Source organism: Halichoerus grypus, chromosome X, assembly GCF_964656455.1.
Source record: "Halichoerus grypus chromosome X, mHalGry1.hap1.1, whole genome shotgun sequence".
Taxonomy (NCBI): domain Eukaryota; kingdom Metazoa; phylum Chordata; class Mammalia; order Carnivora; family Phocidae; genus Halichoerus; species Halichoerus grypus.
Window position 1 is genome coordinate 30,388,903 of NC_135727.1, and position 15,426 is coordinate 30,404,328.

General features: G+C 48.0%; 1 protein-coding gene, 1 long non-coding RNA gene, 1 other non-coding gene and 1 pseudogene across 3 annotated transcripts in view; 2 read left to right on the top strand and 2 right to left on the bottom strand.

Annotated features, from left to right (window-relative positions):
- Nucleotides 1–1,308, bottom strand: part of LOC144380487 (uncharacterized) — a 45,491-nt gene extending 44,183 nt beyond the window's left edge. Inside the window, exon 1 of the long non-coding RNA XR_013444654.1 lies at nt 1,113–1,308. This is a non-coding gene — a long non-coding RNA (uncharacterized LOC144380487). The remainder of the gene's footprint in view (nt 1–1,112) is intronic.
- A 76-nt stretch (nt 1,309–1,384) lies between these two features.
- On the top strand, nt 1,385–5,690 carry RPL39 (ribosomal protein L39). The gene is made up of 3 exons (XM_036066381.2): nt 1,385–1,716; nt 3,304–3,407; nt 5,435–5,690. Exons 1-3 carry the CDS (start codon nt 1,714–1,716, stop codon nt 5,481–5,483), a joined length of 156 nt encoding a protein of 51 aa, XP_035922274.1. The 5' UTR covers nt 1,385–1,713; the 3' UTR covers nt 5,484–5,690.
- Nucleotides 4,799–4,928, top strand: LOC118519129 (small nucleolar RNA SNORA69). Its single transcript, XR_004909018.1, has one exon. It is a non-coding gene; the product is annotated as a small nucleolar RNA SNORA69 (small nucleolar RNA).
- Nucleotides 5,691–8,620: 2,930 nt separating the features above from the next.
- Nucleotides 8,621–9,552, bottom strand: LOC118519128 (partitioning defective 6 homolog beta pseudogene; annotated as a pseudogene).
- Between the last annotated feature and the right edge of the window lie 5,874 nt (nt 9,553–15,426).

Here is a 15,426-nt window from a genome sequence, read left to right on the forward strand (position 1 = left end):
GAAGCCTGACGGATAACATAAACAGTTGGTTAATACATATTCTATACAGTATACATATTATATACTGTGTCCTTACGACAAAGTAAGCTAGAGAAAAGGTTATTAAGAAAATCATGAGGGGGCACCTGGGTGGCTCAGTCAGTTTCATTTCCGCTCAGGTCATGATCTCAGGTTCGTGAGATCAAGCCCTCTGATGCGCTCCGTGCTGGGCCTGGAGCCTGGTTAAGATTCTCTCTCTCTTTCCTTCTCTCTCTGCACATCTGCCCCCCCTCCTGGTCTCTCTCAAAAAAAAAAAAGGAGGGGGGCGCCTGGGTGGCTCAGTCAGTTAAGCATCTGCCTTCCGCTCAGGTCATGATCCCATGGTCTTGGGATCGAGCCCCACGTCGGGCTCCCTGTTCAATGAGGAGCCTGCTTCTCCCTCTCCCTCTGCAGCTCCCCCTGCTTGTGCTCTCTCTGTCAAATAAATAAATAAAATCTTAAAAAAAAAAGAAAATCAAAAGGAAAACACATTTATAGTCCTGTACTGTATTAATCGAAAAAATCCACCTATAAGTGGACCCATGCAGTTCAAACCCATGTTGTTCAAGGGTCAACTGTACTGTAATTTCAAAGAAGTGATGAATGTATAAATGATATTTCAAGACGTCTGCATCCACTGCAGTGTGATATGAAACCATCTTTGATTTCTATTGGTGACAAAGTCATAGGGACTGTTAATGCCACTACAGTTTGCTGCTTACGTTTGTAAAGAAAGAAAGAACTAAATTTCAGACAGTTTGATAAAAACGAAGTTGTGATTCCCCCCCCCCCCATCCAAGTTCATGTATTCTGTGAGTTCTATACATGGACCATTTGGACCATTAAAAACCCTTACCTTAATCTACTGGTGCAAAAACTGCTTGAGGTGACTGCAAAGATAGAGGTTTTTGTTTTTAAATGTGGAGAACAACAACATGAAAACGGGTATCATTAACATCCAAAACGTATGCCATTAATTCCTATACATTTTTGCAAAGTGGGCTAAAAGCCTGGGATTCCTAGCAGCCAAGGAAAAGGTTGTCCCGAACTTTCTCAGCTTAGACCTCGATTAGCCACCTCTTGCCTAGGCTTACCGGACCCTCCTAGCGCAGCCCCCGCCGCCCTCTCCTGCTTCCTCCAGCATCACCATCCCTTCCCGTCCAGCACGGCCCAGCCAGGTCGAGACGACTTCTCGAGGTCGAGACGGGACCGAGACGGGCGCCGCCGGCCCACCCCGGCCGAGGTCAGCCCTCGGGCCACTCCCTCCGGAGCCCAGGACCGAAGTCCCTTGCACTCGGACGTGACGTCTCCGCTGCCCGCCCTGGGAGTCAGCCCCGCCCGCTCGGCTCCCTCTGCCTTCGGGAAGGGTTAGCACTTCGGGATCTACCGCGGGCCGTGTGCCTCGGCCACGAAGCACGGCGCCCGTAGCCCGCTGACCGGCTCCTGAGGGACGCACTTACGGAAGCGCGGCAAAGCGAAGTCCAGTTCGCCCGGGCCGCCCGGTGTGCCCAGTTCCCACGGGAGCGCGGGCGCGCGCGGGGGGCGGAGTGGGGGCCGCGGCCGGCGGCCTTGGGGCTCTGGCATCATCTTCTAAGCTCCGCCCTCGGCTGCGTCTTCTAAATACGTCCTTCCGCCCTGTTCCTCCTTTCTCTTTGTCGCCGCCATCCTGCTCTGCGTGGCTGGCTGCTTCTCACCATGGTAAGTTCATCCGTTACCATCGGCTCCGGGCTGGTTTCCCGAGGCCTGAGGCCCCTGCGAGCCCGCTGGCGCCGCACACTGCGTCGAGGTGCGGGGGCCTTTTAAGAAGCCTTTTTCCAGGGAAGGTCGAGTTCGGCCAGCGCTCCAGTCCGCGGGCCTAGCGGGAAGCTAGCAGGCGTTCGAGGAGGGGCCGGCTGCCCTGGCCATGCGAGGTCGGAGGGGTGGTGCTTTGTGCGCGGCCCAGGCTAGCAGGGGTTCCCACTGCCCTTCGCCCTTCTGGAGCGAACTGTGATTCTGGGGTAGGGAGAGAAGTCGGGGGGCGGGGGGGTGTCCACTACAGAAATCGTGGCCGCCACGCGCGCCGGGCATCGAAAAGCGAATGGGGTCTGCTGGTTTTCGGAAGTTTTTTTTAAGTTGGCGGCCAGGATCATACCACGTTATGAGCTTACAGGACTTGTTAGTCCTTTGTTAGGGACTTGCGCATCTCCCCGTGGAAGCACCTGGAAGGAGAGGTGCTGCGGTGTAGATCAATATGCCATTCGGGCGTTCTTCGTGAAATGCAAGCTGCGGACAGTTACGGTCGTGGGTTTTACCTGTGATCGTTTTCTGAGAAATTAAAATTGCTATATGCTTCTAGGTGTGGAGAGGATCGGTATCTGGTTTTTTTAGTTGGCAGGAAATTTACAGCTGCTACAGTGAGCTGGGAGAGACGAGTGTAGTCTTCGCCTTCTTTGTAATAGGCCCCTATTATGCAAGGTGCAAGGGTGTGTCGGACCACGTTGGCCAGGCCTGAGACTACCTGCCATTTCTGGATTGTCCCGCAAACTTGAGCGGGAGTGGTTGGGGTTGGACTTAGATGACCCAAGTTCTTAAAACCAAAAAATGAAATGAGAAATTGGGAAAGTCGTCCTTGAAAACGATATTTTAAGTACAGGAGAATTCATACCAAAATGGTAAGTGATGGGGGCGCCTGGGCGGCTCAGTTGTTTAAGCGGCCCACTCTTGATTTCGGCTCCGGTCAGGATCTCAGGGTCCTGGGATCCAGGCCTGCATCTGGCCCCGCCCTCAGCGAGGAATCGTCTCGGCTGGGGAACTGACTCTCCTGCCCTTCCCCCTCGCTCTGGCGCACGCGCTCTCCGCGTCGTTAGCTACCCCTGTTTTACATAACGCACGGAAACTCATTGACTTGCAAGTGCTGGATTGTTCTGGTTGACAAAAAGCTGTGTTCTTTTGTGAAAACCAAGTTCCCCAGCCATCCCCAGTGGTCCGCTGGGTCCTGGGGTGACAGCAGGGAAGATGGGAAGGTACCCTAGCTTTGGAAGCATAGAGGACCTGGGTTTGAATCCCAGCTCTGCGCATTAGTAGTCGGTTACTTACTGCTGATTTTTATTCGAATAATGGGGATTATGGTATCTGCCTCCAGAAGTTGTGAGGAACAGCAAAGGGCATGATGGGTTTAGCATTGAGAAGGTTGTTTTTGGTATAGATGAAGCATTCACATGTTTGTGGATTGAGGGCGTTCCTGACTTTGGATCAGTGGAGCAAGCTCTGGTGTTGCTGTCTAAATTGATTACGTTTCCTTCCCAGTCTTCTCACAAGACTTTCAGAATCAAGCGATTCCTGGCCAAGAAACAAAAGCAGAATCGTCCCATTCCCCAGTGGATTCGGATGAAAACTGGTAATAAGATCAGGTAAGGACCCCCCACAACCACCTGCTTGTTTTTGTGGTTGCTATTTTATTTTGTTTTTAATTAATTATTTTTTGGTGGGCAGCAAAGCAAGGTTTATTGGGCGATAGCGAAGTGATAGTACAAAGCTCCTGAGGAGGGTTGCCCTGTGGTGGTTCTTTCAACGCGCTTCCTCAGTGTTTCTGGACAGCAACCCAGCCCACGCTGGGATTAGAGGCAGACGCTCCATATTTGTTAATTTCCTGTTGCCTTCAGTCTGCGCCAGAACAAAAGGTGGGAAGGCTGTCTTCATTACTCATCGCAGTGCGGAAGACCATGTTGCGCACCCAGTCCATCTTGAGGTGTTTATCTTTTCTAAAGATCGGAAGATTGCTCTCTACTGCAGAAGTAGTTGAATTGATGGTTTTGGAAAAAAGACAGGACTCAAATGGCTGCAGAGGGCCTCCAGGGTCACCTAAGCGAACAGGCAAAGCTAAACCTAAAACTCAGGTCTCCTGCATGCCTTTCAGTCTCACTGTTCTATGGGGGACCAGGTGGACCTTGAGACAGGTCTCAAAAGGAAGAAAAATAAGCCTCAAAAGGGCTCACAACCAGCGACAAGCCCCTGTGGGTTAAACAGCTTCCAGAACTTGGGTTTGTTTAAAATGAAGTATTAGATTCTCGGGCTTTGCTGAATAAGGGAGCCCAACAAAAGACCACAAAGGAGGAGGAAGCAAATACTATTACCAAAATTTTTATTTGAGAAGCCTTTTGAACCTGAGACTCTAGAGCAGGCCTAGCCTCGGGTCCCTTTTGCAAGATAGAGACTTTGAAGTTGAGGAGTGCAAGATCATGACACCAGTGTAGAGCTCGGATTTGATTGAATTACAGAAGACCAAGATGTGAATTGGGGGGCCTGTTTCCTTAATTCTTTTAGCCAGTTAAAAAGACAGGTGAAAATCACCACGCTCTGTCGCCTTATAGGCCAGGTAGTTGCTGCCTTTAGTTTATCCTGTACTGAACACTGGCCTTTATTATTTATATTAATATGTATAGGAGATGTCTCACCGTTAGAAGTGCAAAGAGATCTTAAAACCCCTGGTGTTGGCCTCGTAACAATACTGAGAAAAGAGCATTGAGTCACTTGGCGAAATGGTTACTTTGGAGCTCAGCCCTTGTACGAGCTTGATGAGTTTCTCTTGAGAACCTCAGACATCCATAGTAATGCCCCTTTTTAATGTGTTGACATGAACATAGGCTTCTGTGTCATCTCCCCATCTGCTGGTGGGACTTGCGGTTCCGGGTTATTGTGCAGAATGGAAGTGTATGGTAAGAGTATACACTCAGCCCGGAGAACTGGCAACAATTGATTTTTCTGTTACCTCAGCTGTCTTGGAACTTTTTGAAGTGTATTGAAAGCAGGTTGCAATTCCAGTGTTTCCTTTTGTGGAAGTACTGACATTATCCTGCTGAAAGCAAATCTGTCAGTCATGTTTGATTTTGCCTTAATGAGGGTAAAGTCGTGACCGATTGACATGGACACTTCTGACGTGGCCTTAGCTCTGCAAAGCTCTTGCTTTGATTTTGAAATGATTGGGTGTGTTAACCTCTTGTAAAAATTAGTGTGGGGGCTTTTATATGTGTGTGACCCATGATGTAGAAATGTTGCTTCTGATGAAGTTTGGAAGGGGGGGGTTCAATAGAAATGTGTCTGGGTCTACCCCCCCAGGTGTGTTGAATCAAAAGTAGGTGGGTGTACTCTTGGGAGGGGAGGGAGCTTCCCCACTCGTCTAGTCTCGAGTAAGAACCGGTGTGTTTTCCTAGCCTGGAGTCATTCTCAGGTAAAAATTTGATTTGATGAGTTCTTAAACACATCTAGCAAATCACTTTCTACTCTCCAAAGAGAGCTCCAAACCCGTTAAAGGAAGGAAAAATGGGACCCTTTGCCTTCCAAGGATTTTACGGTACTGACAAGGCAGCGTTTGTGGTGAGTGAGGGCAGCGCAACTGTGGGCAGACGGCCTTGGTAAGCTGCGGTGTGTTTCTGTGCAGGTACAACTCCAAGAGGAGACACTGGAGGAGGACCAAGCTGGGTCTGTAAGGCGTCGCCCATCAGGAGATGACACACTTAATTGGCACACATATGTAATTAAGCTGCGTGAAGATCATGTGCTCTATCATTCTGTAAACATCCTTCCTACCTGGCCGTAGACTTGTCTTAGTCTTATCATGGAAATGATTTTCTCTGTGACTACACCTCCACACCAGTAGGTTGGTTCGGTAATAAATGCGAGACCTTTCACCTCCACTGCTGTTGTGTTTCTGATTTGCGAAGGACTGAATCCCCCACCTGTCAGATCATGCCTAGCACTGTCAGAACTCTCTGCAGTGATGGAAGTGGCCCTTGACAACCAGCATGTAAAGTGTGGCTAGGGGGAGCCCGGGTGGTTCAGTGCCTTAGGGGCCCAGGTCATGATCTCAGGGTCCTGGGATCGGGCTCCCCACTGAGCACGGTATCTGCTTGCCCCTCCCCTGGCTTGTGTTCTCTCTCCTCAAATAAATAAAGTCTTTAAAAAAAAAAAAAAGTGTGCCTAGTTTGAGTAAAGAACTGACTTGAATTTTTATTTAATTTTAATTAAGAAGCTCCATGTGGCTAATGGCTCTTACACCTTATGGGTAGTGAGTATGTGTGTCGTCCTCATACCTCTGGGCAGCACATTCTTAAATAGCACCTTTTTCTGCTATTCTATGATGCCAGTCTTTTTTTACAAGTCTATATTTGTAAAAAATAATCTACAACTAAAGCTAGATTGAATTTTTAAAATCAAAAGTTCATTTAGTGATAATGTACAGTTTATAGTAAAATTGTAAAATACTTTGATAGTTTAAACAAAGTATCATTCATGTAAAAACATTGCATGTAAAATTAGAAAGTTCATAGTTCACAAAATTACATTTTTTTTGCTGGTAGCTCATGAGAACGTTACAGTAAGTTTACTCAGGATACAGAACAAAATTCACAGGCTTGACATTAGTACTGTATTACACTGAATCCATTGACATTTCTGTTAAGGTACACTTGAAATAATTGATTCAGACTACCAATGAACTGACATTGTATACCAAGATCTATTGGTTTTACAATATGGCTAGTAATCAGTTATTTCACCAATAATTTAAATGAGAGATCTAGTTTTAACACCACCGACATATACCCTTAGGATAACTAAAATAAAAAGCAATAGCAGCTTTGATTTTCATTTTCATGAATACGTACAAATCTGTACTTTATAGTTAAAATTTGTACGAAAAGTCCAGCCCTGAAGTATTTTACCCCCAAGAGAAAAGTTCAGATGTTAAAGCATTGTTAAAAAAAACACAAAGTAGGGCGCCTGGGTGGCTCAGTCGGTTAAGCGACTGCCTTCGGCTCAGGTCATGATCCCAGGGTCCTGGGATTGAGTCCCACATCAGGCTCTCTGCTCTGCGGGGAGCCTGCTTCTCCCTCTCCCACTCCCCCTGCTTGTGTTCCCTCTCTCACTGTGTCTCTCTCTGTCAAATAAATAAAATCTTTAAAAAAAAAAAACCCACAAAAACAAAAAGTAGTATGTGAAAGGATTTTTACTTACTGTTGAACCCCTGCACCACTTAAAATGAAATTTAAACTACATGTTAACATTTTGCCGTTCTAGAGTCAAATTTCTATACCTCGTAAGGTTAAAGCTGGAATGCCATTAACGAACAGCGGTATAGAAGTGGAAGAACTTGGGTGAATTCAACAAAAAAGTACATTGTATTACATAATGTGCAGTTAATAGTTCAGTGATAATCTGTTTGGTAGTAACGTGAACAAAGTATTCTAAGTGACCTTCCTTCAGTCCAAGACTTCCTCATATATCTTTACCATAGAGAGAAAATAGCACTTAATTGTTTCCATGGCATGCAACTGTTACAAAGGTACCCATTCTAGCCCTACCATGAAATTAATAACAGAAGTAGCCATAAGCCACAGGGAACTTGGGCCTACTGCAGTGCTCGTGCATGTTGTACAGGGAAATCAGGCGAGGAATAGAAGTCAGCAGCCTTAGCCTTAATTCTAAGTGGGTGCGTTGGAAAGTAATAAATAGCCTCATAAAATAAATAGCAATAAACTACCTGTCCAAGGTGAATATATTTTTTTCATAAAGTGTAGGCAGTGTTCCTAGAAATCCCATTAGGGAAAAACCAAATGCTCCTATAAAAAAGTGCCCAAGTTTGTCCTGTGTAAAAATCTCTTTGGGGGGGCGCCTGGGTGGCTCAGTTGGTTGGGCGACTGCCTTCGGCTCAGGTCATGATCCTGGAGTCCTGGGATCGAGCCCCGCATCGGTCTCCCTGCTCAGCGGGGAGTCTGCTTCTCCCTCTGACCCTCCTCCCTCTCATGCTCTCTGTCTCTCATTCTCTCTCTGAAATAAATAAAATCTTTAAAAAAAAAAAAATCTCTTTGGGTGCATTTTATAATCCAAAATGATTCATACTACTCAAATACATTAGCAGAGTATAAAAGCACGCCAACAAAACACATCAACAACAAAAGGAATGATTTCCAATGAGATGGGAATGAAGGTGAGAGGAGATTAAGGGAGTCTCACGTGTTACCAGTTGATGGAACTGCCTTTTGTGTCATTAAGCTATAGGCATATGGAATGAGTCTGTAAATGTGATACAGGAAGAACAAGCTTTGAACTTGAACAACTGTTACAGGTTCTTAATTCAGGAACATGGCTTCAATGCTTTATGACGTAGGAAGCAACTCCCCAAAACAGGCAATTGGTTTGATTTCTTAGATATTAGGGGGAAAAAAAGCATTTAAAAAAATTACTTGTGGGACGCCTGGGTGGCTTGGTTAAGTGTCTGCCTTCGGCTCAGTTCGTGATCCCGGGGTCCTGGGATCGAGTCCCACGTCAGGCTCCTTAGGGAGTCTGCTTCTCCCTCTGCCTGCTGCTCCCCCTGCTTGTGTGCTCTCTCTCTCTCTGACAAATAAATAAAATCTTGAAAAGAAAATATTACTTGTAACAATTAGCAACAGAGGAACAACATTAAAAAATCAAAATACAGGGAACATAGGAGCTGAGGTCCCCAAGGTACCAAAGGACCGAATCAGACTTTTTCACATTAGAATTTTTAAAAAATGCCGTTGAAGGAAAAGCTAACTGGGCTCCGCACAGCAGGTTAAATATGCAACAACTTCGAACGGAAGTGATCTGGTCCTCTCATGGTTCTGAGAATGTGCGCTAACATCCAGTGCCCTAGAGACAAAATAGCAAAAGCACAGGACGCCTGGGTGGCTCAGTTGTTAAGCATCTGCCTTCGGCTCAGGTCATGATCTCAGGGTCCTGGGATCAAGCCCCGCATTGGGCTCCCTGCTCAGCAGGAAGCCTGCTTCTCCCTCTCCCACTCCCCCTGCTTGTGTTCCCTCTCTCGCTGTGTCTCTCTGTCAAATAAATAAATAAAATCTTTAAAAAAAAAAAAAAGAAGACTTCCCTGAAACTTCTATGCCGTTAACTTCTAAAACTTCATCATTACAGCTAATAGTCCTGTGCTTTGAGCCAGATTTGGTCTGGATATAAAGATCCCTGGGACCTTCTCTAGGCCATGCGGTGTGACCCTGACACGAGCCATCCCGGAAGTAGAACCCTAAGGGTTTCTCAGTGCCGTATTTGTAAAGACAAGCCCTACGATGTGTTTCTGGGAGAATATCCACATCTATAATAGAAGACACAGGTCTGAAGTCTTGGGGCATACTAATGACTATGCGTGGCTTTTTTCTATGGTTGTCAGGACGCAATAGATTGGTTAAAAACATTCTTTATTAGTGTGTGTGTACCAAAGACACTGTAGTCTGCTTCTCCCTTTTTTTGTATAAAAATCCTAAGCAGTGGATTGGCCATTGAAACAGCTTTGTGATAATTATCATCATTATTTATAGGTAGTAAGTCTCCATGGATGTCTGTGTAGCCTACTAAAACGTCAACATTGGGTATCTTCTGAACATGTCGCAGTAATCCATAAAACCCAAATTTTCCAGGTTTTGATCTGTCCAGTGAAAACCGACAAAATTCAGCTCCAGACTTGATCTTCCCCTGCATGGTGCCCAGGCAGCTGCTGGCCGGCCCGAGCCGGTGGCTGTGGTTCATGCTGAGGCCCGGCCGCCCCTCGGGAGCGCAGGGAGCAGGGAGCGAGTGCGCGGCCCGCGGGTTGGGGACGCGGCACCTGCCGAGGGGCGGCCTCGGCTCGGGTCTCCGCGCAGAGCTGCGCTCGGCGGGCTCCTCACGCGGCGGGACCGAGGGTCAGACTCATGCCCGTCTTCAGTACAAGTAGGAATCCTCTGATCCAGGGGTTATCAAACTGGTCTGCCTGGGCTTGTAGAGCCTGTGAACTAAATTTCTGCATCTTTAAATTGTTGAGAGAGGGACGCCTGGGTGGCTCAGTCGTTAAGCGTCTGCCTTTGGCTCAGGTCGTGATCTCAGGGTCCTGGGATCGAGTCCCACATCGGGCTCCCTGCTCAGTGGGGAGCCTGCTTCTCCCTCTTCCTCTGCTTGTGCTCTCTCTGTCAAATAAATAAAATCTTTAAAAAAAAAAAAAATAAATAAATAAATAAATAAATAGTTGAGAGAAATCGAAAGACCATTTTGGCATTTACTAAATTTAGATTTACTGGGCATTTATGTGTCAGGCACCGTTCCAGGTACTTGGGATTAGTTGGTGGATAGACACCTGTATGTTAGGCTAGCGACAGGCCACTGTGGAAGCCGGAGCAAATGTCTGGAAAAGGTGGGAAGGGAAAAAGTTCCCTAATTACCTGTGGAATGAAGGTGAAACTATAGCAAGAGAAAAGGGGGGGAATCAAGTTTGGTGGCAACCCCGTATCTAGTTTGTAGGGACCCCGTGCTGGGCGTAGCAGAAGCAGCAAGGGGTAGGGGTGGCATGGCACAGGGGTCCCTAACCCAGGACCCCGTTAACAGGCTCCGATGACCATAACCCTTAAGGACCAGGGTTGGCCAGAAATTGGAAGAGTGGGCTACAGAACACCAACTAGCCAGCCCAGGAAGCTGGGACCTGCGGCTGTGTGGCCAGCAGTAAGCGTTGGCCGGCTATAGATGCTCTCCCGGGCCAAAGCGGAGGGACTTGCTCTAATTGGCAGTCACGTGATGTTTTGGAGCATTAAAAATACCTTAGCCTCACTCTTCAGGGGAGGTTGGCACAGGGCGAAGGTGGCACTGATGCGGAGGGAGCTTCCCTACAGACCTTACGTAGGTAGTATTAGAAATGAGGGGGGAGGGGCGCCTGGGGGGCTCAGTCATTAGGAGTCTGCCTTCGGCTCAGGTCAGGATCCCAGGGTCCTGGGATCGAGTCCCGCATCGGGCTCCCTGCGCCGCGGGAAGCCTGCTTCTCCCTCTCCACCGCTTGTGCTCTCTGTCTCAAATGAGTAAATAAAATCTTTAAACAAAAAGAAGAGGGAGACTTAGCCAAAATCATACCTACCTTGGGTTTGTAAGGACTGAAAATGTCTGTAAAAGATCAGTTGTACCAGGTGTGCTCCTATTGTACAGATTCAAGAAGGTTCTGCAGCTCTCATTCCTGCTGATACAGCAATGAGCATTTTGGGTGCTTAACCTGCCAGGTAGCTGCTGTTAGCAGGAGTGGCGATGAGAACCAGATGGAACAGAGTGAAATATTAACCATTTACCCTTCACTGAACCTGTTCTATTCCAGAGAAGAGAATATCAAACCCCTGCCCACGCAAAACCCTGGTGGGTGTTCGGGTGTTTGGGCAGCCAGAGACGAGTATGACCTGCAAGAGTACTGTGGTCAAGGCCACGTGCACATGTGTATGTGCCTGTGTCCATCCTATGTGCGTGTCTGGGAACAGAGGGAGGGACGGCGGCAGACCCTCATCAGAGAAAACTGATTGGCCTGACCGAAATAAATGGTTTGACAGTCAGTCTTCATTGGGAGCGATTTTGCTGCTGGACCTCTCCCTGCCCCGCCCAGGGGACGTTTGACAATGTCAGACCCCTTTGCTTAGACAAAGGGAAAGAAGATGCCACTGCCAGCTAGTGGATAGAGGCCAGGGATGCTGCTAAACATTCTCCAATATGGGGCGCCTGGGTGGCTCAGTCGTTTAAGCATCTGCCTTCGGCTCGGGTCATGGTCTCAGGGTCCTGGGATCGAGCCCTGCATCGGGCTCCCTGCTTGGCGGGGAGTCTGCTTCTCCCTCTGCCTCTCCCCCTGCTCATGTGCTCTCTCTCTCTCTCTCAAATAAATAGATAAAATCTTAAACACAAAAAAACCATCCTTCAATGCACCGGGCATTCCCCCACAGCAAAGAATTGTCCGACCCCAAACGTCAAGAGCGATGAGTTGGAGAAATCCTGGCTTCCTAGCACGGCAGCCAGCCAGAGTGAGCTTTTTGAGACACCGATCTGCTCAGCACACCGCTCCCCTTTCGCGCCACTTCACACTACTCATGGGGCAAGTCTTAAAACGGCCCCAAAGAAGCATGGCATGGCTCCTAGCCCCTTTTCACTCTAAGCTGGATCCAGCCACGCTGGCCTCTTCGTCTCCCAGGGCACCGAGCTCCACCCTGCCTCAGAGCCTTCCCGCGTGCTGTTCCCTGTAAGGAATGTTCTTCCTCTTCACCTGGTGAAACTCCCATTCGTCCTGCAAGGTCTCAGCCTACTTCTCACTCCACGGAGAGACCTTCCCTGACTCCCCCTCCCCCCCGGGTCCTTCTGCTTAGTACCTCGGAAAAGGGCCCGTGGGTGTCCTACAAACTGTCACTGTGAAGAAAATGTGTATGTGGTCCATTATCCGCCTCCCTCACTAGACTGGGCTCTGCAAGGATAGGGATGGGTCTGTCCTGCTCCCTGCTCATCGTCTCACCTAACCCAGCATCTGACACAAAGCAGGTGCTCCAGCAATGTAGGGACCGAGCAAGTGAATGGATGAAGGGGGGATCAGGCATGCAAGTGAGCCAGACCAGTACGAACGGTGGGCCTTAACATGGAGACAAGGAGTGAGGGGGCGGTACTTGCCTGGGGACTTGGGGAAGGCCTCAGCCGGCTTCCCAGCCGCTGGCACTGTGAGCCGCACCCCCCACATGCCCAGGGGGTAGGTAGCTGGAGTGTGAGGGGCTAGGGAAAGGATCTGGAGAAGGGGGCATATCGGGCCTGGCACGGTTCCCACCACTCACCCTCTTGTAGGAGCACGTCCTTCGCCACACCGGCAGGCACCTGAAGTACGGTCCCTGATGAGGCCCCTTGGGGCTGCTGACAGAGACGGGCTGGGGCAGCCAGACCGGCGCTTGGCTTGGCTCTCAGCCGGCCCTTAAATGCAACTGTTCTCTTGATCAGTTTGAATAATTTAGATTCCAGCGGAGCTGATAATACAGATCGTTTAGAGAGGCCCCAGAAAGACAGAGATGCACATAACAAGTAGCAGGGAGGGACATGTTAGAAAAGCAAAGACGGGCAGCGTAGGCCAGACCCAAAGTCATTTCCTTGGAGAAGCAAAGAAAACGAGAAAGTTTAAAAAAAAAAATTTTTTTTAAAGATTTTATTTATTTATTTGACAGAGAGCGAGAGAGGGAACACAAGCAGGGGGAGCAGGAGAGGGAGAAGCAGGCTTCCCGCCGAGCAGGGAGCCCGATGCGGGGCTCGATCCCAGGACCCTGGGATCACGACGCTTAACGACTGAGCCACCCAGGAGCCCCGAGAAAGTTTAAAATTTAACGCCTTCCTCCCCCCCCCCAAAAAATCTGGAATTAGAGGCTATTTTAAAAATTCTTTTAAAATATACAGGGGCGTCTGGGTGGCTCAGTCGGTGAAACGTGTGCCTTCGGCTCAGGTCATGATCTCAGGGTCCTGGGATCGAGCCCCGCATCGGGTTCCCTGTGCTCAGCAGGGAGTCTGCTTCTCCCTCTCTCTCTCTGCCGCTCCCCCTGCTCATGCTCTCTCTCACTCTCAATCTGAAATAAATAAATAAATAATCTTTAAAAAATAAATAAAATATAACATAAAGAAAGGTGCACGTATCTACTCTAAGAGTATAGCTCGATGAATTTTCACAGGATGAATCCAGTTGTGTCACCACCATCCAGGTCAGGAAACAGAACGTGATCAGCATCCCAGAAGCCCCTCCTTGGGCCCCCTTCCAGTCACTATCACCCTCGAATGTAACCACTGTCCCAACATCTAACAGCAGAGGGTAGTCTTGCCTATTTTTGCCTTTTATATGAATGGGATAATTAACTTTGCCCTTACTGTGTCTAATTTCTTTTGCTCATTCACCATCATACGAGATTTTGGTACTGCGTGCAGTTGTAGATGTTCATTCTCATTGCTGTATAATATATTAACCTTAAAAATAAAACTCAGTTAGGGATGCCTGGGTGGCTCAGTCTGGTAAGCGTCTGCCTTCGGCTCAGGTCATGATCCCAGGGTCCTGGGATGGAGCCCCGCATCGGGCTCCCTGCTCAGGGCGAGCCTGCTTCTCCCTCTCCCTCTGCCATTCCCCCTGCTTGTGCTCTTTCTCTCAAGTGAATAAATAAAATCTTTAAAAAAAATAAAATAAAACTTATTTTACCAGCAAAATTGAGTTTATTCAGGAATAGCAGAGAATTGCATTTCAGGACATGCAAACTAAGGCAAAAGCAGCAAACAAAGAAGATGAAGGCTCTTTTGGAGAGGAAAGGAGAGAGTTGGAAGGGGCTGTTATAAACAAAAAGTCCTTTGGTGTAAACTGGGAATTCCAAGTGTGGTGGCTTTTCATTGGCTGAGTTGTGACAGTTGCTCATTGGCAAGGAGAAAATCATTCTTCCTCCTCCTAGGGTAGTAAAGTATAGGCTTCTTCCTGTGGGCAATGCAAGGTACATCTCTTCCTGTCGGGGTCTGCAATTGACCTGAATGGTAGGGCATGGGAGCTTGCCTTTCTGGCCTCCTGACTCCCATTTTATTTTTATTATTTTTTAAAAGATTTTGTTTATTTATTTTGAGAGAGAGAGAGTGAGAGCGGGGGCGGGGCAGAGGGGAAAGGAGGGGGAGAGGGCGAAGGAATCCGAAGCGGACTCCACCCTGAGCGAAGAGCCTGTGGTGTGACTCAGCCTGGGGCTCAGTCCCACCACGGGGAGATCATGACCTGAGCCGAAACCAAGAGTCAGACACTCGACAGGCTGAGCCACCCAGGCGTCCCCCCGACTCCATTTTAGGTAAGGTTTCCTTTAATCAATTTTCACAAGTGTTCCAGAATGTGAATATAACACAATTTATTTCCCCATTTTCCTCTTGATAGGCATTTGGACAGTTTCCAGCTTGGGGCCTTTATGGAGCTGCTATGAACATCTCGGTACATGTTGAACATGTGTATGCATCTCATTACAAGTGATTTAGTTTTCATTTTATATTTCTCAGGATGTATAGACCTAACAAAAATGTTTTTATAATGAGAAGAAAGCTAATTAAAATATCTACAAGGAACATGTGTTTATAATCAGAAAAAAATTCCTTTGTAAAGAACAGGAAAATAAACTTAACTTTCGGGGTTAGAATGGAGCCACTCACATATGTTGCCTTTTTTTTTTTTTTTTAGTGGGGGCCTTAATACAAGCCTTCAAAGATGTCTTGTGGAACCCAAGGGCAGGGGACAGCCAGGCTTCGAGAAGAACCAGAACCAGGGTCTTGAAAGCCCTTAAGCCAGGCTGTTCTCCCTCTGGGGCCTTTCTTTCAGCTTCTTTCTGAATGTCCACTTCACTCTTGTCCTTCTTGACAGACCTGTTTCCCCTGTGTCTCTTAGAGCAAAGCCAGACATGGCATCCACTCTGTCCCAGAGAGAAATGGGTGGGAATCTCTGAATCGCAACAGCAAGATCATGAGAGGGTGAGCCTGATTGGCCCAGTCAAGAATCAGTCAACTATAGGGACGCCTGGGTGGCTCAGTCGGTTAAGCGGCTGCCTTCAGCCCGAGTCATGATCCCAGAGTCTTAGGATCGAGTCCCACATCGGGCTCCTTGCT